The sequence below is a fragment of the Bos mutus genome, chromosome 8, assembly GCF_027580195.1.
Source record: "Bos mutus isolate GX-2022 chromosome 8, NWIPB_WYAK_1.1, whole genome shotgun sequence".
Taxonomy (NCBI): domain Eukaryota; kingdom Metazoa; phylum Chordata; class Mammalia; order Artiodactyla; family Bovidae; genus Bos; species Bos mutus.
The window spans coordinates 255,346-281,195 of NC_091624.1; the positions used below are offsets into that span (position 1 = coordinate 255,346).

At 49.3% G+C, this 25,850-nt stretch overlaps 2 protein-coding genes across 8 annotated transcripts; one reads left to right on the top strand and one right to left on the bottom strand.

The window, feature by feature from the left end:
• Positions 1 to 101: 101 nt before the first annotated feature.
• ACP1 (acid phosphatase 1) lies at positions 102 to 14,598 on the top strand. Of its 6 annotated transcripts, none has more exons than XM_070374960.1 (6): positions 189 to 298; positions 4,503 to 4,576; positions 4,825 to 4,938; positions 11,578 to 11,639; positions 13,415 to 13,520; positions 13,674 to 14,598. In XM_070374960.1, exons 1-6 carry the CDS (start codon positions 256 to 258, stop codon positions 13,749 to 13,751), a joined length of 477 nt encoding a protein of 158 aa, XP_070231061.1. In that variant the 5' UTR covers positions 189 to 255; the 3' UTR covers positions 13,752 to 14,598. The 6 variants fall into 6 exon arrangements, 4 of the variants coding, with proteins under 4 accessions (XP_070231059.1, XP_070231058.1, XP_070231061.1 ...); XM_070374959.1 differs by lacking the exon at positions 4,825 to 4,938 and adding an exon at positions 4,664 to 4,777 and having other exon boundaries at positions 196 to 298; XR_011465015.1 differs by lacking the exon at positions 13,415 to 13,520 and having other exon boundaries at positions 102 to 298; positions 4,664 to 4,938; positions 13,674 to 13,739.
• Positions 14,599 to 14,743: 145 nt separating this feature from the next.
• Positions 14,744 to 24,374, bottom strand: ALKAL2 (ALK and LTK ligand 2). Of its 2 annotated transcripts, XM_070374961.1 has the most exons (6): positions 23,988 to 24,374; positions 23,042 to 23,349; positions 21,652 to 21,705; positions 21,485 to 21,565; positions 18,949 to 19,014; positions 14,744 to 16,648 (listed from the first exon to the last, which is right to left on the bottom strand). In XM_070374961.1, the coding sequence occupies exons 2-5, from the start codon at positions 23,295 to 23,297 to the stop codon at positions 18,950 to 18,952; spliced, it is 456 nt and encodes a 151-aa protein (XP_070231062.1). In that variant the 5' UTR covers positions 23,298 to 23,349; positions 23,988 to 24,374; the 3' UTR covers positions 14,744 to 16,648; position 18,949. The 2 variants fall into 2 exon arrangements, with proteins under 2 accessions (XP_070231062.1, XP_005889430.2); XM_005889368.3 differs by lacking the exon at positions 23,988 to 24,374 and having other exon boundaries at positions 23,042 to 23,379.
• Positions 24,375 to 25,850: the final 1,476 nt, after the last annotated feature.

Sequence of the window (25,850 nt, forward strand, 5' to 3'; positions counted from 1 at the left end):
TCTTCCCCGGCGCCCTCCCCGCTCAGGTGGCTCTCTGCGCCGCCCCGCCGTCCCCTCCCCCACGGCCTCCAGGTGGCTCGCGGCTCCGCCTCCAGCCGCGGCGCTGGGCCAGACTGCGCGAGCGCAAAACCTCCCGCTCGCCCCGGAGGTCGGCGCCGGACTACGCAGGCGCACAGGCGGGCCGCTCGCAGTGCGCATGCGCCGCGCCGGAAGCGTTCCGACGTTATTACTGGGCGCCTCTGCGCGAGCGGGAAGATGGCTGAGCAGGTGACCAAGTCGGTGCTGTTCGTGTGTCTGGGTGAGACGGCGCCGATCTAGCCCCGCTCTGAGCTTCCCGGAGGGCTGGGTAGGGCGTCATGCGTTCTGAGCTGCGCTGCGCCGCTGAACCAGGGAAAGTGCTAGGGAGGCGGCCAGAGAGGGGAGACCCGAGGGTGGTCGGTGCGCGGCGCCCCTCGTTTGCTCCCCGCGGCCGCCGGGCGGCTCTGTACGTGGGGTGCTCTTGACAAGCCTGGTTCTAAGTCCGGTGTCTGAGTCAGAACCTCTGTCGCCTGCCGACTCCTCTGTGCAGGTCTGGGTCTCTAGCTTTTGTTCAGTCTTCTCAAGCCCGGGTCCCCGCTCACCTGCAGCATCTGCACTCCAAGCCGGGGCTCTTGCCGTTGTTCAGTTCAGTTCAGTTCACTTCAGCCGCTCAGTCGTGTCCGACTCTTTGCGACCCCATGTACTTGCCTATAATTCCTTCCCCTACAGGTAAACCCGAGTCCACTGAACTGATCTGACCTTTAAGGGTCTGCTGATAGCCGAGACCCATGATAGCCTGTTTACTTTGCTGGCCTGTTTACTTGCCTCAGGCTCCCAGATGGAGCGCACTTTAAAGGCAGAAGGGGTGCGAAGGCTTAGGATTTCTTGTAAAATTCAAACCCGGGAGATGTGATTCTCTAGGTCGCTGTGTAACCGCCCGATGTGTCAGTATTTCTGTACATGAAATGAAGGTATTTTTCTCCCTTTTAATTCTTCAGGTACTTTCCAGCTCGGAATTATTTCATTTTTAAGATTTCAGCAATCAGCTTTCGTTTCTTAAAATAGAGTTCAGTGTCCCTCTAGCTTTTGGGACTCGTCTTTTGATACTGCATCTCAGCACTTCCACTCCATCTCCTTAATTCCCAGAGAGAAAGACCTAAATGGCCAGTAGTCCATAAAAAGCTCTGGATGAGTCCGCACTTCCTGCAGAATAATAGCTTTTCCAGTCCTCTTCAGATGCGCTCTTAGGGAAGACCACGAGAGATCTGCTTGGCCTTTCCCCTTTCCCATTTCCCACCCACACACCCTCTGGCTGCCCGCTCCCTTGCTTTACAGCTGCTCAGCGTGCCTTCCACTGTGTACTTCTTTCTGGGAACTCACTTTGCATTTTTCCAGGAGACTCTTTCTAAAAGGTCAGACCCAAGCATTCCCTTCTTTACTTTTTCCAGATCCTCTTGGTACAGGTAATTGTTCCCATGACCCTTTATAGACATCTTTCCTCACACAAATTTTATTATAATTACTTGAAAGCCTGCTGCAATGACTGTGGCTTATTTTTCTTTCTGTTTACAGCTTTAAGACAAAATATGTTCACCAAGTATTTGTGGAATTGAATATCTATGAAGGAAAAACTGAAAGGCTTCCTTGTTGCACGTTGACAATGGGCGTCATTTGATTTTAAGCTCTACACTGAAGGTGACTGATGGACTCAGCAGCTTTGTTAAAGGGTCTATGTTGAGTAGCTAGTAGGGATCCGTTGCTGTGCTTATTTTACTTAGCAGTGTTGATTAGGCTGACGTAGTGCACTCTGCTGGCTGTTGATGGGAGATAGCTGCTTGTGTGTATTTTTCTTCCGTACACTTTCTTTTTCCAGCAACTGCCATGGTACCAGGCACTGTTCTGAGTGCTAGGGATACAGTGGAGAGGAAAACAGACAACAATCCCTGCCTCTCCAGAGTTCACATTGTGTCGTCAACAATCAAGTATTTGGCTACTCAGTCAGCTGGTGTTAACACTAAGGCAGGAAGGGCAGATGGGAGTGGAGTGCAGTTGTTAGAAGGGTTTTGTGGGGAGGCCTTACTGAGAAGGTGCAATTTGAAGAAAGACTTGGAAAAGGTAGGGAAGCAAGCATAGGGTATTTTGGAAAAGCATCCTGGACCTGGAGGAAAGCAGGTGAAAGATTCTGAAATGAGGGTTCTGGCCATGTTCACGACACAGCAGGGAAGCTGCAGCACTGGGCCCGGTGCCCTAGTTGCTTCTGGACAGACTTACCTCAGTTCCCGAGGACTTGGAGGTAATGTTGACTTGTTTTCTCAGCGCCCAGTGGATCTGAAACTTGTCCCATTCTTGGTGCACAAACAGTGAGTGTTCTGAGGCAGAAGTCGGCGAACCCTTTAAAGAGCCAGAGAACAAATACACTGAGCTCCAACGCTCACACCAGAAGTAGTGCGGGAGCAGCCCTAGCCAGTGCGTGGTCATGCTCAGTGTGATTGGTCGTGCCCACTGGAATTTGAATTCTGTATAATATTCTCATGTCACAACATACTGTACTTTTGAGTTTTTTCAATCGCTTAAAAATGTAAAAATTATTTTTAGCATTGAGAACTGTATACAAAGGTGGTGGGTCCTGACTCCTAGTTTTCAGACCCACTGTAGGTCCTGTGGAGAATCTGGTGAGGCTGTGTAAGGACTTGGATCACTGAGTGAGTTAAGCCTTTGGAGGATTTTGAGCAGAGGTGGGAAGTTCAGCTGTTGTGTTGAGATTGGACTGGAGAAGGGCGATGCCACAGGAGGGAGGCCCACCATTGCGAGAGCTTGTGTGTTGGACCAGAGCTTTGCTGTGGAGGGGGTGAGACGTAGGTTCTGACGGGATTTGAGGTCACTCTACCGTTTCACTTGGCAGCCTGTATGCAGGACAGTAACAGCAGTGCGTTTCCGAAAGGTGAAGGTTTTATTCCTTCAGAGCATTTGTGTGGACCTTTTTCAGATTGAAGTGCAGAAAAGTGTCACATGTTCACCGTCAGTAAGGGTGACAGCAGAAAAGAATGGAACTGCTTATTTTGGCGAGACCGAGCACTGGGTGCTTTTGTGCAGTGGACCGACTGGAGGGTGTGTGCTGCTCGTGTCCAGCCAGCGCCGCGGGAGATGAGAGCTCAGTGGCGCCGGGTGGCCTTTCCCGACAGTTAATCAGGGTTTATTGATAGATACTTTTCATCCTTTACAAACCAAGCCTAACTGTTCTTGTTTTCTTATAAGAAATGTTGTTGTCATCTTCTTTTCCTGTTCTCTTGTATCTACCAGCATTTATTTTCTTGTTTTAATTGAGTTTAATTATAGTTAATTAAGCTATAAATTAATTGTAGTTATTCCCGATAAGTCCTTGGCACTGGAGCTCGGGTGGCATCCTGGATTGACAGTACCCTGAGTATTGTCACACGTGGATGATGGGAAGGTGACCTGTCCCTGAAGACCGGAGTTGCCTGTTTAGAACTCTTCCAGAATCTCCGATGTGCCCTCTGAGTTCGGCTGGTTCTGTTCTGTGTCTTTTTGTAATAGTGAAACTATAACATTTTCCTGAATTCTACAATCCTTTTAGAGAAATATTGAACCTTTTGTTGTTCAGTCACTAAGTCGTGTCCAGCTCTTTGTGACCCCATGGACTGCAGCACGCCAGGCTTCCCTGTCCTTCACTATCTGCTGGAGTTTGCACAGATTCATATCCAATGAGTTGATGATGCCATCCAACCATCTCATTCTCTGTCACCCCCTTCACCCCCTGCCCTCAGTCTTTCCTAGCATCAGGATCTTTTCCAGTGAGTCAGCTCTTCACATCAGGTGCAGACCCCCAAAACTGTGGCCAGCTAGTTTGAACTGAGGGTGGTCCTGGGAATCCATGAACTTGCAGCTGATAAAAGTTCTGGGCAGACTGGACGGCTTGGAGGATGGTCCCTACCAAGCTGGCCGGCTCCTGGGTGCACGGCACTCAAGCAGGGGCTCTGCCCAGGTCCTTGAGTAGAAGTCTGTGTAGAACCACCGTTAGGCCTAAATGTATTTGCTTCTGTGTTTTATGAAACAACATACTGCTTTATTGTGTGTAGTATACTTGAAAGTATATATTTTAAAGTATATCATTTTAAAATAGACTGGTTGCAACCCACTTCATTGATTTCATGGTTAGCTTCTGGGTTAGTGATAGCAAACTGAAAAATGATGATTTTGGTCCTGACTTCTGATTTTAACGTCCTTGTCATTTGTACTTTGTGTATTTGGACAGTTGGTTTGAAGTCATGGAGTGGGGTTGGGTCAGCCGTCTTGCTGGGTCCTGCCATGTGCTGGTAGAACAGTCACCGCAGAGAAGAGCGTTGGCCTTGCCTCCTCGCTGCCCCAGCTGTGTGAAGTCTTGTGCGCTTGTGCTGTGCTGGGCTCGGCACCTACACTTCCCTCAAACCAGCCGCTCACTCTCTGCTCCCCCACCTCTTTTTAAGGTAACATCTGTCGATCGCCCATCGCAGAAGCGGTTTTCAGGAAACTTGTAACTGATCAAAACATTTCAGATAATGTAAGTACTGTTCACTGTCTTAAAGAGGCCAACTTGATTGGCTTTGGGGCAGAAAATTGTGAAAAGAATTCTTTTTTTCTCCTGCAGTGGAGGATAGACAGTGCAGCGACATCCACGTATGAACTAGGAAACCCTCCTGATTGTCGGGGGCAGGCTTGCATGAGGAAGCATGGTATCCCCATGAGTCACGTTGCCCGGCAGGTACCGTACTTGACTTTGAAAGTGCACTTGTGTGTTTTATGTTGCAGTGGGTCATTGACAGTGGCGCTGTTTCTGACTGGAACGTGGGCCGGTCACCAGATCCAAGAGCTGTGAGCTGCCTAAGAAATCATGGCATTAACACAGCCCATAAAGCAAGACAGGTAGAAGAAACCTTGTTTAATTTCTCATACATTGATCCCATAACCTGAGAGTTGTGAAAGCTTAGTGAGACTTACCTGTAACGAATGTGTTTATGTAGGGTTGGCTGAAGCAGCCACAGTGCACCCGTTCTGGGTCCGCAGTTCTGAAAGGTTTGCCTGACCTTGGAACTGGCTTACTAGAGCACAAGGTCGAGAGCCCTGACCGAGCGCTGGGTGACCTGCGCTGTCGTCCCCATTTTGTTTCTGGTGCCCTTTTATGTTCTGGTCCAGGCGGCTTACTCTGCTTCCATTGCGAGGTTGCTGCTGTTGGCCTGACCCAAAGTTTGTCTGGGTTTTTCACAACATCTTACAGAACAGCTTGAATGAACTTTTTGGCCAACCCAACAGAATACAGTTCTGCTATTAATACAAAAACATTTCCAGCTGTGAAGTGCCTTGGAAGTACAGGGTAATGCTGATATTTTTATGGATGCGTATTCTGCACACAGCAGTTTTACTTCTGAGTTTGGTTTCTGGAGTGTGGCCCAGGAGAGCATTCTACATTGAGGCTGGTGCATCTCACCTGCTTTCCAGGGTGGAGTCCACCAGCTGCGTGTGGCTCTTCACCTTTGAGGTATGGCCAGTGTGATGGGAGCTGAATTTTAAATTATAACACATTTCAATAGCCACTTGGTCTGGTGGGTGCCTGTAGGGTTCCAGACTCACATGGGCCTGTGGGGTGGGGGAGAGAGGTGTCCATGGTGGCATGCCCGGCAAGACATCGGGCCCACGGGCAGCCAGCCCTGTCCCTCCTTGTGCAGAAGCTGCGGTGGGTGCTGGCACCGGGAACTTCTGTAGCCATGGGACCAGCTTCTGCAGAAACAGGCTTCGTTCTGATGCTGTGTTGTTCTGCAGGAATTGTTACTTTTATCGGTACGATTATATTGTGGAGATTCAATTGGATGTTTTAAAAAACCTGTCTAAAACCTTCAAACTTCATTTTGTATCATCCCAACAAAATGTACAGCTCTGTGGACTGGGATTCCAGCTGAACCACGCACAGCCCAAGAAGGGCTGTGGCTTGGTGTCAGAGCATGAGAGCCCACGCCTGGAGAAGAGCTTTTGAGGCCTTCAAAACGAGAAGCCAAATATTTTCAAATCGCTTGTCAGATACCTTGCATGTTTGTAAGTGTGGCTGGCAGCGTGGGAACTGTAGCTGAGCACGAGTGCTTAAAGCAGAACTTGCTGTAAAACTGGATGAAGGTCCCTTAGTCATTGTTACGCTGAATCTTGTCTCGACTTAAAACTGCAGATTGCTTTGCCATGCGTCATATTTTAAATTATTAATGTCTTAATTTTTACCAATTATGGGAGGAAGTAGTTGATAAACACATTTTGCAGATCAAGAAGCACTTCCAGAGAGAAAATAAATGACTTATTAAAGGTTACCCAGCTGCCAAGTAGTAGAACTTGGATTTAATTACAGGTTTATTTGGTGGAATGTGAGCCAGAAAATTCACAAAACAAAATTGCTATAGAAATACTTCTAACACATTTATGTCTCAGGAATTAGTAATATACAGATTATTTTTGTCTTAGATTAATTTATTCTGAGATATTTGTGAACTAATTTTCTGGCTATGTCAGTTGACTGTGTGTGTTAACAATTTACTATTTAACTATTTTAAAAACCCTTTCTTAAGTGGAATTTCACTGGACAGAGATTAAACATTTTTTATATCATTTCTGCACTCTAATCTCTTCAAGGTTTTGGATTCCTTGCTAATTTCTACTTTCTGTTTTTTAAATATTTTGAGTAGTCCTTGAGAATTATGAGCAATCATATTTTCATGTTTTCTATTTTTAAGGTCAGATTATTTTTCATACACTAAGTTTATAATAAAAATGTACACAAATGAAGTATTTTAAATACACATGCCTTAAAAAAACAAAGCTAGGAAGTTATTGCTTATGAAATTATTACCCGTTTTTGAAGTAGTATCTCCACATAAACTACTTTTTCCTTTTCCTTGTTGCTTTTAAGAAAATTCTCAACGATGATTTTTTTTTTTAATTTCAAAGTCCTAGTAAGATATGTCAGTATCACATCAGATCTTTGTTATTTTTTAGCATTTTCTAATGTTTACAGGTTTCCTCTTCCTGTCACAACTTGTATGAGAACTGTAATACTTCTACTAAACCTGAGTTTAACAGACAAAATACATTTAGGGTGCTTTTTTCTCTGTCACGTGTAAATCAGTTCCCTAGTTATGTGAACTCACATCCGGTTAGTTCTGTGGGGTTGTTTCCTTACCATACACTCTTTCCTTTTCAGTCAACTTTGTTTGACACGTACACAGATGTCTGGGTGCTCAGTGCGTCTTGCATCATCCCAGCTCCCCTCTACTGCAGAGGGCCCCACTCAAAATGCCTTCTAACCTCCTGCCTGTATGGCAGTGGGATCCTCTAGTGCATATCTTTCTGTCAGCATTTTCCTTTGTGAGATTCTCCATATTGCTCCTAGCAAAGCTTCAGTCATCTTCATTTGTGGATTCGGTGTCATTCCACAGTTAGTGACAGTCTGTTTATCAGTACCTCTGGGTGGAGCAGCCTCGTAACACAGGTGGCCTAACATTCTCTTCACTTAGAAAACTTTCGCCAAACAGCGACAGCGTTTCTGCTCTAACCACTTGGGAGGGTTCATCTGCTCCATCCTAATTTTGTTGTTTCCTACCCTTGCTGTCGTTTTCTTCTGCTGTCTTTAGCTTTTCTTTGGTGTGTAGTTTCCGATAATTTTATGTGGTCAGCTTCACTTCCTGAATTGTGTCTTGATGGTTTTTATCAGTTTTTTATCAGAAAATTCTGGGCTGTTATCTGTGTATATTTTTCTTCCCCTCATTCTTCTGAAATTCAACCTAAATGTATTTTAAACATAAATTTCTTACGACTTTTCTACTTTTTCCATCCTTTTCACTTCAGTTTTTAGTCTGAGATTTTCTACTGACCTGTTCTGTGATGTACTAATCTTTCTGTGTTTTCAAACTGTTATAAGCCTTTATTGAATATTTGATGTCTGTTGTTTTATTTAATAAATTTTATTTTATTTCATTTAAAAATTGATTCCAGCTCTCGGGTAAAATTATGCATCTTGCCCTGTATTTTTTTGAACAGTTCTGATTATAGCTGTTTATTTGGTTGGCCAAAAAGCTTGACAAACCTAGACAGCGTATTAAAAAGCAGACATTACTTTGCCGACAGAGGTCCATATAGTCAAAGCAGTGGTTTTTCCAGTGGTCATGTATGTGTGTGGGACCATAAAGAAGCTGAGTGCCAAAGTATTGATGCTTTCAACCTGTGACGCTGGAAAAGACTTGAGAGTCCCTTGGACTGGAAGGAGATCAAACCAGTTACTCCTAAAGGAAATCAACCCTGAATACTCATTGGAAGGACTGATGCTGAAACTCCAATACTTCGGCCACCTGATGCCAAGAGTCAATTCATTGGAACAGAGCCTGATGCTGGGAAAGATTAGGGTGAGAGGAGAAGGGGTGACAGAGGACAAGATGGTTGGCTGGTGTCGCTGACTGGACGGACCTGAGTTTGAGCAAGCTCTGGGAGATAGTGAAGGACAGGGAAGCCTGGTGTGCTGCAGTCCATGGGGTCGCAAAGAATCGGACACAATTGAGCAACTGAACAACGACGACAAGAGTTTGTTTGGAAGAAGTTTGTTTGGAATTTTCCGTAACATTCTGGAAAAACCCAAATGAGGTTTTTGGCCAACCCAATAAAATAAGGTCTGGTGACTGACACCTGGGTCTTCTGTGAGTCTGCTCTCCTGCTTTGTTTATTGCTTCTGTGCTGATTTGGATTAAATGCTGAGCATGATGTGTGAGTCGTGTGGACGCTCTGGGTTCAGGTCCTTTGCCGTTGGGGCTTCACTTTGGTGGGGAGGGTCTGGTTCAGAGCTGACTGGGAGCTCATCCTGCTTCACGGGGCTCTGGCCGTCCTGGCCAGCTCCTCTCGGGGGAACTCAGGACCCCACCTGATCGGGTGGCCTGCTTCTGTCTGGAGGCCGAGTTCTGTTTCTCCCTCCCTGGGCCTGCTGCCGCCGGCCCCCTGTCCTCTTGGCTTCTTGAGCTGAGTCTGTTAGGAGCTTATCGGGTGGTCTGAGAGAGACCTTGTGGGGACCAGGCTTCCCTCTCTGGGGTCTCCCTCCTCCTCTGGCCGTCTTGCCATCCTTACCTCCAGCTTCTCCAGCTGGTGAGGTTGCTGGCTGTCCTTTGGTGCTTCTGCCCAGGCTTCTCGTGGCCCCGGGAGGCCGTGTGGTTCTACTCTCTTGATGCCGAGCACCCACTTTCCCCCCCATTGCGATGATCACAGTGTCCTCAGATACTGCTGGTAGCCCCTCCTGTGAGTCTAAAGCATGATCCCCACAGTGGGGTCCAGGGACCCTCGGTCCTGAGGTCAAAATGTATGAGTGAGGGAGGGATCCATTCAAAGGGTCAGACTAACCAGTGAACATGGGCAGAGTAGGAGAAGCTTGCTGATGTGGTTTCATAATCCACGTTGCAGGTAACCTGTGAGAAACCACTGCTGAATGAGTTTTGGTGTTAGATCAAAGAATATCCACAGTCATACAATGGGTGTAAAAAGCCTTCTTTTAAACTATGTACTTGTATGAGGCTGAGTTTGTGTATTTCAGCCAATCAGATGCGGAAGCACACAGGATAACCACCTGTCTTGAACATGTGGATATTAAAGAAATTTGCAGAAATGTGAAACAGTGCCGCTCTCCTCCTCCCTGTGTCTCAGTGTGGAAAATATAGCTGTTTTTCATTTACAAAAATGTTATAATAACAAGTAATGAATTTTTATTATTTTAAGCAAACAGTTTATAACAGTTTTACTTTTAATAACTTTGGTAAATATTTTAAGAGTTAAAACGTTCTGCAGCCAAGAAGTTTAAGATCTCTCTTCCGACCTCAAGCCTAGGCGCAGGGTCAGCAAGTGCTCTGGGGGTGGGAGCAGGCTGCCGGCTGCCTCTGGCAGGTCAGCCTCTCAAGTAGCCAGGCTTGTCTACAGCGGCAGAGAGTCCCCAGGTTTGCACGCTTGGCTCTGCGCACGCACTTGGGATTTTTCAGCCTGGCCATCATGGGAGCGTGTTAATGATTGTGCAGAAGTGTTCAGTTTTGATGGGCGTTTTCTAGTTTTTTTCTAGCAATAGGGTTGTTTTGTCACAGCTATTTGATTTATAGCTGCAAGCGAAAATCCTTTACCATGCATTCTTTAATTGTCAATTCTTTGACAGTTATTTTAACATCTTAACATCATGTAGCTACATGTAGCTGTCAGTTACTAAATTTTAGGATCTGCGGTCACAGTCTTTGCAAAATTAAAAACAATGTTTAATCCCAGGACATTTTCAGACAGCTAACTTGGGGAAATAACTTGTAGTATTTGTTCTAAAACATTTTGAAATAATCTAGTACCTTGGGAATGTGAACAAAATTTGATTCCAGTATTTTATTAATATAGTATACTGAAAACTAATGCAAATGCATACTGAGAGCCAAAATTTATTATTTTTAACAGAAAATGAGTATATTTATTGTTCTGTTGCAACACCGACTATAGTCGAGTATCACTTCTCTTAACCAGATTATCAGAATCTTCCTTGTGGTTATCACTGTACCACTGTATTTCAGAGGACTTTTTAGTGATGAAGATGATTATTGAAATAACATTCCTAGAAATTATTTCCACCTTTGGTTTGGGGCATGTTTTCCTCCCTCCCTCCCTCCCTTCCTGCCATTTTTTCAGTTGACATATAGCTAACTTGCAATGCTGTGTTAGTTTCAGGAGTACAGCAGAGTGATTCTATTATATATATTCTTTTTCAGACTCTTTTCCCTTATAGGTTATTAAAATTGAATATAGTTGCTCCTTTTTATTGTCATTATAACAGTAAAAAATCAGAAAATAATTTTTCGTTTATATTTTAGCAGGCTTGTGTTTACAAATGTCAAAAAATGCCAAGTTTAGGTTAGAATTAGTAAAAATATAGAGCGGCACTCTCTTCCGTGTCATGTCCAAATTATATACATTCAGTAAGGAGAAGGAAGATCCAGGGAGTGTCACTCATGCGTTTCTGTCTTAGATCCCTGAGCCCCACTTACATGTCAGCTTCCTCTCCCCTCTGCTCTGCTTTATTTTTCCATGAGACAGTCACTCCTGGGAGCTGCGCGCCCTGCTTGGGGAAGCCCCACAAGGCCAGTGTCTGCCCTGCAGTGGGCACCCGTCACTGGGGCTCAGAATGAGTGCCTGGAGAGTGAAGAACAGGACTCAGATATGGAATGTATAAAAAGTTAGCTGTATTTCACTTTGTTTCTAAGAAGTCTAAGATGAAGTATAAGCTTTGCATGCACATACTATAAAATACTATCTTATGATTACCCCAGGAAACTTTATAAAACTTCTTTGTAATACAATTTTAGGAAATTATTAATAGGTTAACTCTGTTTTAACTTTAAAGTGCCCTAAATGATTTAACTTAATTAGTAGCAGATTCCAGTATAGCTTTTTTTATTTTTAAGTTGTTTTGCGTCCTCTAGGCTTGATTGGTCTGAATGTAAACAGTTTTGATTTCTCATTTGCTTTTAGGTTACCAAAGAAGACTTTGTCACTTTTGATTATATACTATGTATGGATGAGAGCAATCTGAGGTAATCACATTTTTAAGGGTATTTCTCTTCAACTCATTTCAGTAATAGGCCAGGCAGTTTGTTGTCCAAATGATTTTTTATTACCTTAAACTTTTAATAAATAGTGGTGGTCATAATATGCAGAATTATTTATTTAGAAGAGTGAGAAATCCAGAGTCATTTAGAATTGAGCCTCACAGGTGTGTTTGCATTGAGGCACACCTTCTGACAAGGAAAGGTCTGGTGTGTAAGGTGACTCTGTTTTGCAGAAGAGAGCCTTTGTTATTGCTGTGATGACTCGCGGGGTGCTTTACTGTGTCTCATCTAACTCCCCTTTAGTGCTGCCCCACCCCCACCCCGAAGGAAAGGCTGGCCAAAAAAGTCTTCTTACTCCATTTAAATTGTTGATTCCCTTAATCAGTTTAAAAACAAAAGCTGTCAGATTAAGGTATTAGACAAAAGTGGCTCTGCGCACCAGAGCACTAGCCCAGAAGTCTGCACGCTGGCCCCATCTCGTCACTGGGAACTGGAGGCACAGAGGGGTTCGTCACGTGCCCGGGTTCACAGTTCCGGGGTGGACGTGGTGGGCTTCAGGCCTCGGCTCTGCATGGCCTGAGTCACACCCCCACCTCACGTGGGTTTGACCCTCGCGACCTAAATCTGGGTGACAAGGAACCTGGTGGCATTTCTTCAGCGGTGTGTGCCTAGCACTGGTCACCTGGGCCTCCCGTGAAGTCTAGGGTGGGCCACGTGTGTGGAAATTAAACCCAACAAACAATATGATATGACGTGCCGAGGGTGCAAAGATGAGTGAATACGGTGCATCTGGCAGTTCAGAGGACTGTGTGGCCCTGTGCCCGCTGCGAGACAGGCGCCGAGCTGCTTGTCACAGTCTGCCTGCACCAAGGGGACAGAGACCAGCCCTCCCCGTGAGCACCGGACCACCCTGACTGCTTCCCTGCTAACCCGTAAATGTGCATGCATTTAATTAAGAGAAACTTTCCTTGAGTCGCTGTTGTGGGGTGGTCAGGCACAGATGCACCAAGCTTACTAGGTTTTCGTTAAGTTCATTAAAATGCGTAAATTTTCTATTTTTGTTTTTCACTTGTTTGGCCTCATTTTTCTCGCTGAATAGCTTATCAGTATTATCTCTAGCAGTATCTTGCTAGAGAACTCTGTGTGCATATTTATTAGAGAAGTTTCAGAGGTGGTTGGCATTTGGTGGTGCAGCCCTTGCCACCCCAGTCCTCCCCGCCCTTCTTGTTTCAGCCTCCTGGCTTCTCAGGAGGCTCTGCTCTGAGGGCTGCAGGTTTCCTGTGAGACGCTGGCCTCCCCTGTGGAGGTTGCTAATCAGGCCCCACAAAGCTCAGTGAGAAGGCTGAGCTGGAAGCAGACGGAGTGGCTGTAGGGTCCGCTCAGGACACCTCCCCAGGGAGCCTGCCACCCTCTGGGACCTGTCTTTGTGGCTTTTTGAGTTCCGTCCTGTCTTCTTGCTCAGTTGCTGACCCTGGGTCTTTCTGAACATGTGCTTCAGAGGAGAGGGCTAATTATTGTCCGACCTGAGGGAGCACATCCTGTGTAAACGTGCTGCCGTCGGAGCCCCCTTGCCTGGGAGAGAGAGCCCGCGGGGGCAGCCACCCGGAGGCTGTGCCCAACTGCCGAGTGTTTGGTTTCCTTTTTAAATCAGGTCACTTTTGCTGGATTTTGATACGGATACTTCATAAAACCCTAGCAGATGTCCCAGTTTAACTGGAAGCCATAGATCAGAAAACTAAGTTCATGTTTCAATTTTACAGAGATTTGAATAGAAAAAGTAATCAAGTTAAAAACTGCAGAGCGAAAATCGAACTGCTCGGGAGCTATGATCCACAAAAACAACTTATCATTGAAGATCCCTATTATGTAAGTGTGGTCTCACTTCCATCCTGATGCTCACAGACAAGGGCGACGTACAGAGAGCCCGCGTGAGTGCCTGCCGTCGGGGGTCAGAGGCAGGCTCCCTGAAGGCGAATTCCTGAGTGGTTTTGTTACTCTCCCTTCTCCCTGTCCTTCCAGGGCAACGACGCCGACTTTGAGACCGTCTACCAGCAGTGCGTGCGGTGCTGCAGGGCCTTCCTGGAGAAGGTGCGCTGACCGGCCGTCCCGCTGTGGCCCAGGCTCGTCCCCCCAGGCCGTGTGTCCAGTGTCAACTGTGTCACCGTTCCGAGCCAAGGCCGCAGCCCTCTCTTCAGTTGACTCACTGTTTCCTACCTGAAAAAAAAATTGTAGATGGAAATCAGTCTTTGTGTTTGGCGAAAGAGTAAATAAAAAATCTTTATGTGGGGTAAGAGTTCCTTAGACTAGCTAAACCTCCCACTATGCCCCAGTTACAAAAAGAGTGGAACCGTCGAGATAGTGGAGCAGCACAGTAGACCATCGTGAAGGGAAGTGAGACGCCCCCGGGGGCCTGCGCTGCCCCCGCTGTGGACGGGCCCTGCCACACCGCCTCTCCACTGCCGGCGCCCAGCGGCGGTGAGCTGCCAGGCCCGCACTCTCAGGACAGGACGGAGCGAGGGTCGTGGGACTCCTCCTCAGCACCTTCACTCCTTCTTAGTTTGTGTCTGTGTGGTTCGTTTCATAAGGAAGTCACCTTATGTGTTCCCATTGGAACCCCTTTGCCTCTGGAAATGTAGTTATATCCCGGAGAAGGACGTGTGTGCTGGTTTGTATTATGGTCAGCTGGGGACTGTGTCTGCTTCTACATGCGTACAATTGCCTGAATGTCAATTACAGATCACCTTGTGTGGGAAAAGTATTAAGTTGGAAAAAGCCCTTTTATGTTGGAATGCTTAAACATCAATATATTAAGTATTGTTTTGTCAGTGCCTGGTTATAGGGAAATATACATAATTTGTGCACACTTTGAAATAACTAATCTAAAATTCATATGAATATATGTCAGAAAAAATTGTTCTCAAATAAACTGGGGAAATTACAAAAACACAACTGAGGTGCAAGTCTGGTGTCTGCCTGCTTTTTTACCGAGAGGTGAGGAAGAGTCAGAACGCCTGGGCTCCCCTGTCCCTGTGTTTGGGGTGTGGTGTGCCTGTCTGCTCAGGGTCGGGCAGAAGCCTGAGGAGCGGGCCTGCTGAGCAAGCATGTTGCTTCCGCTTGACTCATCTGTTCATGGGAGAAGCTGGTGGCCCTCAGCCATAGCTGCCTGGGACCCCAAGAGAGACTCTGCATGGACGGCTCGATGAGGGACAGCGGTTCTCCGAGTCTTCACCCCTGTCCATAGCTGGTGACCTGAAGCCCTGGGAGGACTGAGTCTCAGGTCAGTCTGAGTGACGGTCACTCAGCAGCAGGGAGAGCGCAGAGGCATGGTGTCCAGTCCTTAGTCTCGTGAGGGTCTCAGGTGGGGGCATTTAGTCCTTGGGCCTGAGGGGCGGATAAGGCTGTCGTCACCCCAGGCCGTCAGGGGTAGCACAGGTGAAACGCTGGGGAGGTTTGGCCAGAAGACTGCTACGTCAGACTCATCCTGAAGACTTGAGAGTCAGGTGGACTGAGGGTTTGATAATGGTAGCTCTAAAAAGTAAAGAATCAAGGGGAAAAGTTTAACTGCAGCTAGAAAACAGGGAAGCAAAGTACTTCAGAAGCTATACCCCAGAGTCTTGACCATTTAGTAACTGCTTAATAATCTCAGGGCCAGAGAATTTTTTACTGTTTCTGTTCTTTCATGTTCATAGTTTACTTTCCCTTAATGTTTATGTCTTCCATGCGGATTATCACACAAATCCTAGGATTCTAGTTGACTTTGTCCCTAGGCTATATCCGGGGCGTCCCTGGTGGCTCAGCGGTACAGAACCCACCTGCAATGCCAGAGCCTCAGGAGCCACAAATTAGATCCCTGGGGCAGGAAGATCCCCTGGAGGAGGGCATGGCAACCCACTCCAGTATTCTTGCCTGGAGAAGCCCATGGCAGAGGAGCCTGGCGGGCTACAGTCTAAAGAGAGGACTGAAGCAACAGCACACTACATGTTAGGCTGTATTCAGACCAGGGATCCTCTGCACAGAAAATGTCACTGCTGAATTCACTTGTTTTTAAAAAAATTAGATCCAGTCAGATTTGTTCAAAATATATCTACCTATAAAATCTGGAGCTTCTTGGAAGTTTTAAGGTCCCTCTTGGTTTCATGTTTCCATTACAAAGTCACATAGGAAGTAGAGGCACACTCATTTGAACTATTCACTACTAAAGCACGTGTCTTACGGAGTATGTCACCAATATAATACCACTCTCTAGAAAATGCTGATTGTCCCTTACAAGAATGTGTAGCTTTCTCGTTTTATTTATGCCTTTTTTATTCTGTGACTTCTGCCAGTATTTCAGTGTCATAAAGATTTGTAAATCACAAATTCCCCAGATAAACTTGTTCAGAAGTAAAGAGTCACTCTGAAGCCTTCACTGTACCAAACTCTTCATTTATTACTGGTGTTTTATTTACAGTATTTACATATTGCACAGGATCTGGACACCACTTTACACTTATTTTACAAAAGGACAAATGAAATCAGCCTGAGCATGTACACAGATGTCTCCACACTGAAGTTTTTTTTTTTTTTTTTCATGCAGTTCCAAATAATATTCTGGGAATTTAATTGTAAAAATAATAAAATATTAATACCATATGCTATATGAAAATATATTTTTAGATTCTGCTGACTCTGCTTATGTTTCTAAAGAAATATCTGTGATGTCACCTAATCAGGAAAAAGATCTCTCTCTGCCATTTCACAGCATGACACATCAAAGGCAGTCCTGTTGTCTAAAATACTGAGTGGCAAGCATTACTGTCAGGCACACAAATTTACTGAATATGTGTCCACACATGGTGTCAACCACATACGAAACTCAAGGTAAAGGAATTATGGAAGTCTGTCTGCAAAAATAAATCTCTGTTCACGGGGTGTGTTCAGAAGGCAGTGGGTTCTGTCCTGTTGGTCTCCAAGGCACTTCTCATGGGTCCTGGGCTGCTGCACAGCTCTGCTCACTGCAAAACAGACAGGCTTGGTTTTCTAGAATGACTCACACTGGAAGACCTATATGTTAAATTACGTGTAACATAATCAACCTGCGATGCAGGAGACCCAGGTTCAATTCCTGGGTCAGGAAGATCCCCTGGAGAAGGAAATGACAACCCACTGCAGAATTCTTGCCTGGGAAATCCTGTGGACAGAGGAGCCTGGCGGGCTACCGCCCATGGGGTCGCAAAGAGTCGGACACGACTGAGTGACTGACACTGATGTGTGTCCAGACCTGAGGAGTTTTCAGTCTGCATGTGTCTCCCCATGTTCCTGTGCGTCTTTTACTGTGAGAAATAACTCAGTTCTGCTGTCACCATGGGCCTGCTGTGCTGAAGGAGTGAAATTGTCTCAGATGAAGAGAATGCCTGCTGGGCTGAAGACTAGAGCTCGGTGTTGCCGCGTCTGCTGTGAGTTCTCGGCAGTGCAGTCTGACTGACTGCGGTGATCCTGGGCTGCATTTTGTAGAATGAGGTGGATGCTTGCTACTTGTTTCCTCTGAAAATATTCCAGGTCTGAGGCTGTGAAATTACCTGAGGGGAAGCCCAGGACAAGGAGAGTGTGTGGGGAGGCTGTCTTGCCATGTGGGAGAGGGGCTGGAAAGCTAGACTCCTCTGGCTGGAGGAGATCAGGTCATGAGGTGCAGAAAGAAGGAGAGGGCTCTGCTCTGAGATCACGGAGTGGAGGGGTTCCACGCTCAGGATCCCCTGAAGCCTGACTTCCTTCAGACCAGCCTTTAAGAGGCTGAGGTCATGGTCTGGCGTGGGAAGAAGCATCTCCCTCTGCAGGTGCGTCCTGATGTCTTCGTGGGTTAGGACCACAGAAGAGGCACTTGGGCACAGCTTATGGCTCGTGAGCAAAGTCGGATGTTGATGCAGGATGTGGGCTCTACCCTCCAGGGGGTCAGGGAGACCCTTGACTCTGCACTGTCACCAACCAGTTAAGCGTTTGCAATTGTGGCTTAAAGCTTCTGGAATTGGAAGAAATTAATCTTTTAAAGCACTATAAAGCTATTTTAGCATAAGAATCTATATTGTAAATGACACCTTGGCCAAAACAAACACGGTTACTGACAGTGGTGACACGCCTGCTGTGCTGGGAAAGCCCTTCCTGACACGGAGCAGGGCGGGGTCACGCTTGGGAGCAGCTCCACAGCCGCCAGGGCTCCTGGAAGCCACTACTCCCGCCTTTGCACTCGGACGAGCTGTCTTTGCGGGAGAGCAGTTAGGGGATGCAGGGGTCAGCTCACAGGCAGGAAGGCAGGGAGCCTGCGGCCTGACCGGGTCTCCCCACTTGTGAGTAAATGGCAGTTGTTTCCAAGGATGTGCCTGGTTCATCTTTGGGACAGTGATGCTTTAACTATAAAGAAATACTTAATAAAAGCATTCTCATCTCTCCTGGCAGGTTCTTTGGGAGACTTATAATAATCCATTCATTGCTTTAAAAATAAGTGTTCTGTTTGCCACGTGGGCAGTGGAGGAGAGACTGGGCAGCATTCAGATGAAACACGAAGGAGGAGGGATTTCTCAGCTTTCACTTTAAAAAATGTGCTTTCACTCCCCGCAGATAGGAAGTGTTGTAAGTTCCATGAGCCTGTGGAGGGTGTGGGGTCACAGCCTCCAGTAACCGCGTGCTTCCCTGAACCCCTGTTTGCTGGACAGACTCTGCTAGGGAGAAGCAGTGCTGTGGATGGAGCTCAGGGCAGCACCCACGGCGGCTGCCCTGGACACCCGCACAGACCTTGGTCAGCGTGGCCTTCGCCACAAAAAGCACCTCTCCTCGACTCACGGGAAACGAGGGGGCAGCCATCAGATGCAGATAGACCTGTTCTCAGCTGTTCTTACAGCTTCATCAGTGCCCTGACATCCTGATAGACGTCCGCCTCAAACAGTATGTCTCTAGAATCTGCATGGATACGGTTAGTCATATCCTCATCTATGAACGTCTGAACGAGAGCCTGTAGGTGGGTGAGCAGGACTTCACGCATGCACCAAGCGCGTGCTGAAGTCAGTAGCCAGTGGGCTGTGTGCAGATTACCGTGCACTCGGCCAGCACGTCCTCCTGGGACTGGGCCCCAGAGGCTGCCTGCGCGGCTGTGTGTTTTACTGCTGGCCAGTATTTAGAGACATTTGGAGTATTCTGTCAGCCTGACCCACAATAACTCTACTTTCACTGAGAATGACTGTCTCTAAACCCCCGTGAATTTTTCAAGTCCCAGACACACCCCATCTTTGGTGTGCAGGGCATGGTGACAGGGCCGCCAACTTACCTTATCCCTCCACGCACATCGGGCTGACTGCCAGCCGAGTTAGAAGCCGGGCACACCTCTTGTAGTCTGCAAGTGGGAATAGATCACAGACCCTCGTGAGATACCTCAGCAGCTTAGATGAACAGCATTCACTTTAAAAACCATAGCAGCTGCTAAAGCCATTCATTCCTTTATACACTCTAAATTCCCTGGAAGCAGCACGCAGACTGTCGTCTGCAATCATGGCTTGAAGCTGCTGACTTAATAATTCATGGCACCTCAGGACCGCCAGTGTCACGTGACAGAAGCTAGGTGATGTGACCGGGAGGCTGTTGGGGGTGGGGACGCAGACGTCCACACGCCTGCTCTGCCCGTCTGCTCCGCACAGTGGTTGATGGGCTCATCAAAATGGCTTTCGTTTGCTTGCTGGCAGACAGTCTTCCATGCCCTGTATTATTTCATAACTTTTAGGTCACGTGCAGGCTGGGTCCCCTCTTGAGTTGATCATAACATAAAGCCTTCCGCACAAAAATTCTAAAGACAGGGGGTCAGCAGCCAAGTACCAGAGTGAAAACACCTGGCTGGACAATGGAGGGAAGCAAGAGCTGGTTTCTGGGTGCGGCCTGGCCCTCCTAGCGAGCGCATGTGGTTGCCTGCTCCATTCGTCTCGCAGATGCTGCCTCAGAGGACAGGCAGCTCAGCAGTCACAGCCATACAGGGATTCCTCAAGACAGAGTTTACTTCTCAAGAGTCACAAAACCCTACTTAAAGATGGGAGAGTTCATACTCTTGGCCAAATCCCGAGTGAGTGAATACATTAACAGCAATGAGTATGCACCACATGGTGGACAAGCAGCTAATTCTTCGAAAATCACACCTGATAAATATTTAGAGGACATAATTTAGACTCAAAGGATGATCTGACAGCTGGAAGCAGGGTCATTGGGACTCCTGGCTTTTTGGCTCTTCACCAGATGCACCACATTTTTTAGGATGCGGTTTTCCTAAACAGACCATATGTGATACAGTGGATTGTATGAGCTCAAAGAAGATACTGGCATTTGACACACGCCCTAAGATCCTGAGGTCAACCATCTCCCTGCTGGACAACAGGTCTCCACCCTGATGTCCACCTGGGGGGTCCCCTTAAGGTGCAGACTGCTCAGCGGGTGTGATGGACTCAAAAGTCCTGCTCTTCAAAGGAGCTCACCCCAAGACCACGCCTTGAGTGAGAAGGTCCATTGTTCCTTCTGTCTGACCTGCCAGGATGCTGGAACTCTTGTATTCAGCCTCGAGCTGCACAAACGTGCCCAGATTTGGCTCCGCAGCTCATTATGAGCTGAGAGGGTGGGAGCCGTGTGGCCAGCCGCGCGTCCAGGGCACTGACCTGTCTCCAGGTGCAGCCGTCATGCGTCCTGGTCCTGCCACCTCCCCTTCTGGATGGCCAGGAGAATCGCTGCCTCGCTACTCAGTTACATCAGCAGAGGAGGCAGCAAGTGTGTGTGTGTGTGTGGGGGGGTCCCGGGGAGGGTCTGTGGATGAGCGTGTGGCGTCTGCGATCAGGCACACGCAGCCCAAAGACAGCGCTTGTGCCTCTGTCCCTGTGACGGCGCTGACCGAGGCCACCGCCCCTCCCTCCAGGAGGAGCTCCCTGCCTTCCTGCTGTGCCTGGGGGTGGGAGAGCTCCACAAAGTGGCTCTGCTGCCTACGCAGAGCAGTTTCCCCTTCATGGAAAGGGGTTTACTGTTTTGAGCAGGACAGGCAGGTCTGGACAGTCTAAGGACAGCCTAAGGACAGTCCTGAAAACGGCTTCTAAGAGGCTTGACTTATTTGCACAGCTGTCCTCCTGTGAGCCTTAAAGGGAAGGGAAGTTGTGGTCCCTACAACACACAAAAGTTGGTTGACAGCTCTAGCACATGTCACTCCAGCTACTCAGCTACTTGTCATCATTGCATGTTTTGTGAAGAGCACAAGGAGCCACTTTTGAGGGAAATGAAATCCATTTTGTTGTAGATAACCCAGAAAGTTACAGCTGAGAGCCACATGAAGAGGGACACCTGCATTTCTGAATGAATGATGAAACCAAGCAGAAGAGCAAAGTTTTGAAATAGCAGTAAAATTCTTGGGTGATGAGGTTATAATTACTGGTAGAAACAAAAAGTCTCTGGCCAGGGTGGTGGGAATGGTCCAGATCCATCCTTCGATACTTTATACCCTACAGTAGTCACTTTAGCAACTCATTTTAAACGTCTGCTCCACTGTCAGAGTCGAGTGGATACAAGGACAGGCATGAGGCCAGAATTCGAGAAATGCATGGAGGAGTCCAGCCCATTCCAAGAGTTGATTAATTCCAGCAAATGTAAACTGTGTTCTGTTTGGCACTAGCTGCTGCATGTCGTTATCTTCCTCAATGGTCTGCTCAGCCCAGCCCCTGACTGCAGAGTCAACAGGGAGTAAATATTAGCAAGTCTGGGTGACACAAGGCAGGCGCTGTTCACCCAGGTGGAGGCCCATACTCACGTCTACTCTACGCAGCGATTCAGACGTGGTCACTTACATGCGGGGATGGTGCAGTCTCGGGTGTTGTGGTAAAGTCTGTGGAAGTGTTTGCTGCACTTTGGGCTGAAATACAGAGGGCCTGGAGCGTGCAAGGAGAAACAGATAGTGAGAGCTCCTGGGAGGCCAGTATCTGGGGAGAGGCGAAGGAACGAGGGGCAAGCTTACCTGTAAGATGTTTTAGAAACTTGTCTTTCATCCTTAGATCTCGAGGGACAATTTCTGTTTAAGGGAAAAGAAGTAAATTATTAACTTGACCAAAAGAAGCATTTTCTCATGTGATCTGAAGTGGGTGTTTTAAAATTACTGGATATTCGGCTATAAACAGCAATCATAGCAGCCCCTTGATTGCCATACACGGCGATATGAGGACGGGTGAGTGGGCACATTGTCCTCAAATCAGGTTCACAACACTCCAAGATCTGCTACTAACACCGATCTCCACCATCAGGAGAGAGGCAGGGACCATGAAGTGTGTGTGTGTGTGTGTGACAGTTATCTTCCAGTGAATAAATCACTCTAGACACTTTGATCTTGAAGACCTAGAAAATCAAATTCAACCGTCTCTCAAAGTTCTAAGAGGAAAACCTGATATCATCCTTCAAACAAACAAAAGAATCTGCCATAGGCGTATTCTTCTAGGTATTCACTTAGAAAAAGGGTGAGGGTCTGTCAATACCACCTGTTGTGAAGGTTGGTATGAATGCATGCAAACAGACGTAACCGGGCAGATGAGCTAAAGTACAGTTCCCAGGGAAAGCTGTGTCTGCACAGTCCCAGCTGGTGTTGGTGACTAGCCTGGCTGACATCCTTTCTGCTTTCAGCCTTGCTTTTGCTCTTTTTAACAGTCATCTGGATTCACTTTTACTCACCTGATCTGCACTAGTAATGTGATGGCATGTGGTCACACTACCACCAATTCTCATTCAAAGAGGGAAAATTTCCGTAAGAATCTTGCTTGCAAGGTTTAGACATCTCCTAAATGTCAGTCTTCGTTTACAACTAAGTTTAGTCCGTCTATATAAAATTGACCTTATCATATTTGACCTGATTGTGTCATGAAAGCATTAAAAGCTTGCATGCTTTCCTTGGAAATTTCCCAGAGGGCAGCCACTCTGGGAAGGCTCTGCCGTGGGGATGGGGGTGGGGGGTTCTGAAACATTTCTGTCTCAGTTGAAACTGCTTTGCTGAAAATATTTCCATTTCCAAAATAACAGATGACAGTTCCATGCTGAAATTACCGACCCGGGTAACAACTCACACGTCTTAGATGTGGATGAGGGGTAGTTATGTTATCTGCCAGGCATCATTCATGGAATTCCTATCTCCTTTTTTAAATAAAAATATTTCCCAGCTAAAAAAAAAAAAAAAAAACAGTAGAAATGCATTTATATTTTAAAACTACGTATGCGTTCTCAGAGTTCTATCTCCAAGCAAGTCCTGGTTCTTCTAGCGTCCCCTGATACCAGACAGGCAGACCCGGGGGCTCGGCCAGCCCCACAAGCTGGAGGCCTTTGCAGGCGGCGCTCGCCTCCACAGCGGGCGGGCGGGGACTCACCCACTCTCTGCTCCTCTGGGTAAGCGTAGTCCGCGACCTCCCTGCGGTCCAGGGTGTAGTCCTGCCGGCCCGAGAGCTGCAGCCTCTTGGACTCCCCCGAGTGGTACTTCCTGAGCTCCTGGACGATCTCCACGATGAGCCGCAGCAGCGTCTGTCGGTCCGCGGCCTCCCGGGGCTCCGCGCCGCCCCTGCCGGGCCCCGCCGCCCCCAGCACAAGCAGCAGCCCCAGCAGGAGGGGGCGCCCGGGTCCGTGCATTCTGCGCTCGGCCGGGCCGGGTGGGGTCGGTGCGCTCCCGGAGCTCGGCTCGCTGGAGGGACAGGGTGCGCGGAGACCTGGAGAGCCGGTCGGTAGGGAGGGCGGCGAGGCCACTCCCCTCGGACCGCGCGCCCCGGCCCCCGCGCCCCGGAGTCGCCAAGCCGGTGGAGGGGCGCCCGCGCCGTCCGGACCGGGGAGGCCGCCGCGGGGCCGGGGCGGGAGGTTGGGCGGGGTCCCACGCGGACGCCCCCTCCCCGAGGCCCTCGCGGCGACGTGGAGAGCGCGCCTTGGGTGCCGCGCGCCCTCCGCGCAGGGCGGCACGCGCCTCGGCCCCGCCGCGGCCCCGAACTTTCCTGGAGATGGCACATTGGCCGGAGCCCCGCAGCGCGGCGCAGCGCCTCAACTTTCTTTCCCCCACGGGCGCCGAGCGGGGGGCAGCGGGGGCTCGGGGGCTCGGGCCCAGGCGTCTGCCTCAGGGAACCGCCGCGCACCCCGGCAAGCCGGGGGTGTGGGCGCCCCGCCCGGCGGCCGGGCTCAAGTTTCCAGCAGCGCCTTTGTGTGGCGGTCGCCCCTCTTCCCGGTGTCCCCGATCTCCGCCGAAAAGCCCCGGCGACGAGACCCTCTCCCCAGACGCCCGCTGGGCCCGGTTCTGGAAAACCCCTGGCCCCGGGGAGGGAGCCCGGCTCGTACCTGCCCGGCGCCAGCCGCGGAGCCACCTGCGCGCAGGAACCCGGCCGGGTCGCCCGTCCCCGCGCCCCGCAGCCGTGCGCGTCCTCCGGCGTCCGTCCCCGCGCCCCGGAGCTGGCGCCCGGCTCCCTACTCCATGCCCGGCGGCGCCCGGCCGCGGGGCGCACTGGACGCGCGGGGAAGGGACGCGGCGCCTCGGAGCTGCGGGCGCGGAACTCGCAGTGGCTTGGGGTGCGGGCTGGCGGAGTCCGGCCTCGGACCTCTGGGCGCCTCTTATCCCCGCGGCTGCCGACGTCAGGCGGGTCCCCGAGGGCCCGGCTCCGGTCTTTAATTAGAAGCCGCCGGAGTGTTCGTATCCCCGCGCGGATCTTCGTCAGACACCCCCTTCACCACCCCCATCTCTTCCCCGTCTCCCCACCCCGTCTGCCCCCCCATCGCCCCTCCGCGTCTCCCCCTCCTTCTCCCCGTCTCCCCGCCCCGTCTCCCCACACTCCCCGTCTCCTCCCCTCCACTCCCTCCCCGACCCCCTCCTACACCCCCTCTCCCCACGCACCCGATCCCCCTTTCTCCCGTCTCCTCCATTTCCCTCCCCCACTGCCCACCCTGCACCCCCACCCCGGCGGCCCCCCTCTCCCATCTCCCTCCCCTCCTTGTCCCTCCCCTTCACCTCCCCCCACCCCTTCTCTCCTCCAGTCTATTTCCCTCCGTTCCTGTCACTTATGACAGGATGAGAAGAAACGCCTTTACCAGGAACTCGGATCTGTTTTTGTCTAAATGTAGATCTCGGGCTATTAAAAAAGGAGCTGCCTGATTGCCTCACATTTAATAAGTCAACGAGAGTCTGTGTGTTTTGGGGGATCTGCCGGCGAGGCTGGGGACCACTCCCGGGGGCGAGGTCGCTTCGCCCCAGGCCGGTCCGGGGCGCGGCGGGGAGGGCAGGGTCTGAGTTAGCGCTGGGACCCCCGGACACAGCCCCCTGGCTGGACCGCGGCGGCCCCCTGCCACCCTCACCCGCCCGGCGAGCCCCCGGAGGACGGCGCGCTGGACCCTCGGCCCCGGGCCCTCCGTCCAGGCCCGCGTCCTGCAGAAAGTTTTAGGTTGTAGGCAGGCCCATTTGTGAGAGTTCAGCAGTTTACCTCCTTTAATTTTTCTTCTTGTAAAATGTATTATCAATCAGTTGCGCACTTTCCCATTTTATTGGCTCTTTCTGGGCAAGAGCTGGACTTTCTCCAAACCGGCGATCTGGTTGGGAAAGGTATTCTCGGCGCAATACCGCAGGGAGCGCGGCGGCGGGAATGGAAACCTCGGCCGCGAGCGCGGCGGCCGCCGGCCGGCTGGATGCGCCCGGGACGCGCGCGGCGACCCCGGCCGGACGCGCGCGGATCTCCGCGTCCCTTCCTCTCGCTCCCTCCCGGAGGTCCGAGTCCTCAGGAAAGTGTTTGGCAGAGTCGGGTAGGGTGAATAGAATAGAGCTGAAAAACCGTGTCGTCTAAACGCACCGCCTTCTGCACACACTCTGGGGGTATGTGTTTGAAGGAGATGGTTTGATTTCTCAGTGAACTTTTTCTTTCTCCAAGCAATACGACTAAAACGTGAACTTTCTGTCAAGGTGTGCTCTAGAAAAGTAAAAACTCATATCAAACTGCTCTGAGGCAGATGAAAGAGGTATTTTTCCTTTTCCCCCTTCTGTGTGTAGATGGAGTTCACGCTGCTCTAGGGAGAGCGCCGCCTAGTGACAAGTCTTTCCCAGCCGGCTCTCAACAGCATCCCTGTGCAGCCGGGACATCTTTGGACTCCTCTCCAGCATAGTGGAAGCAGGTGACGTTTCTATGAAAAAATATTTTGGTGTAAATCTGTTTTTGTAAA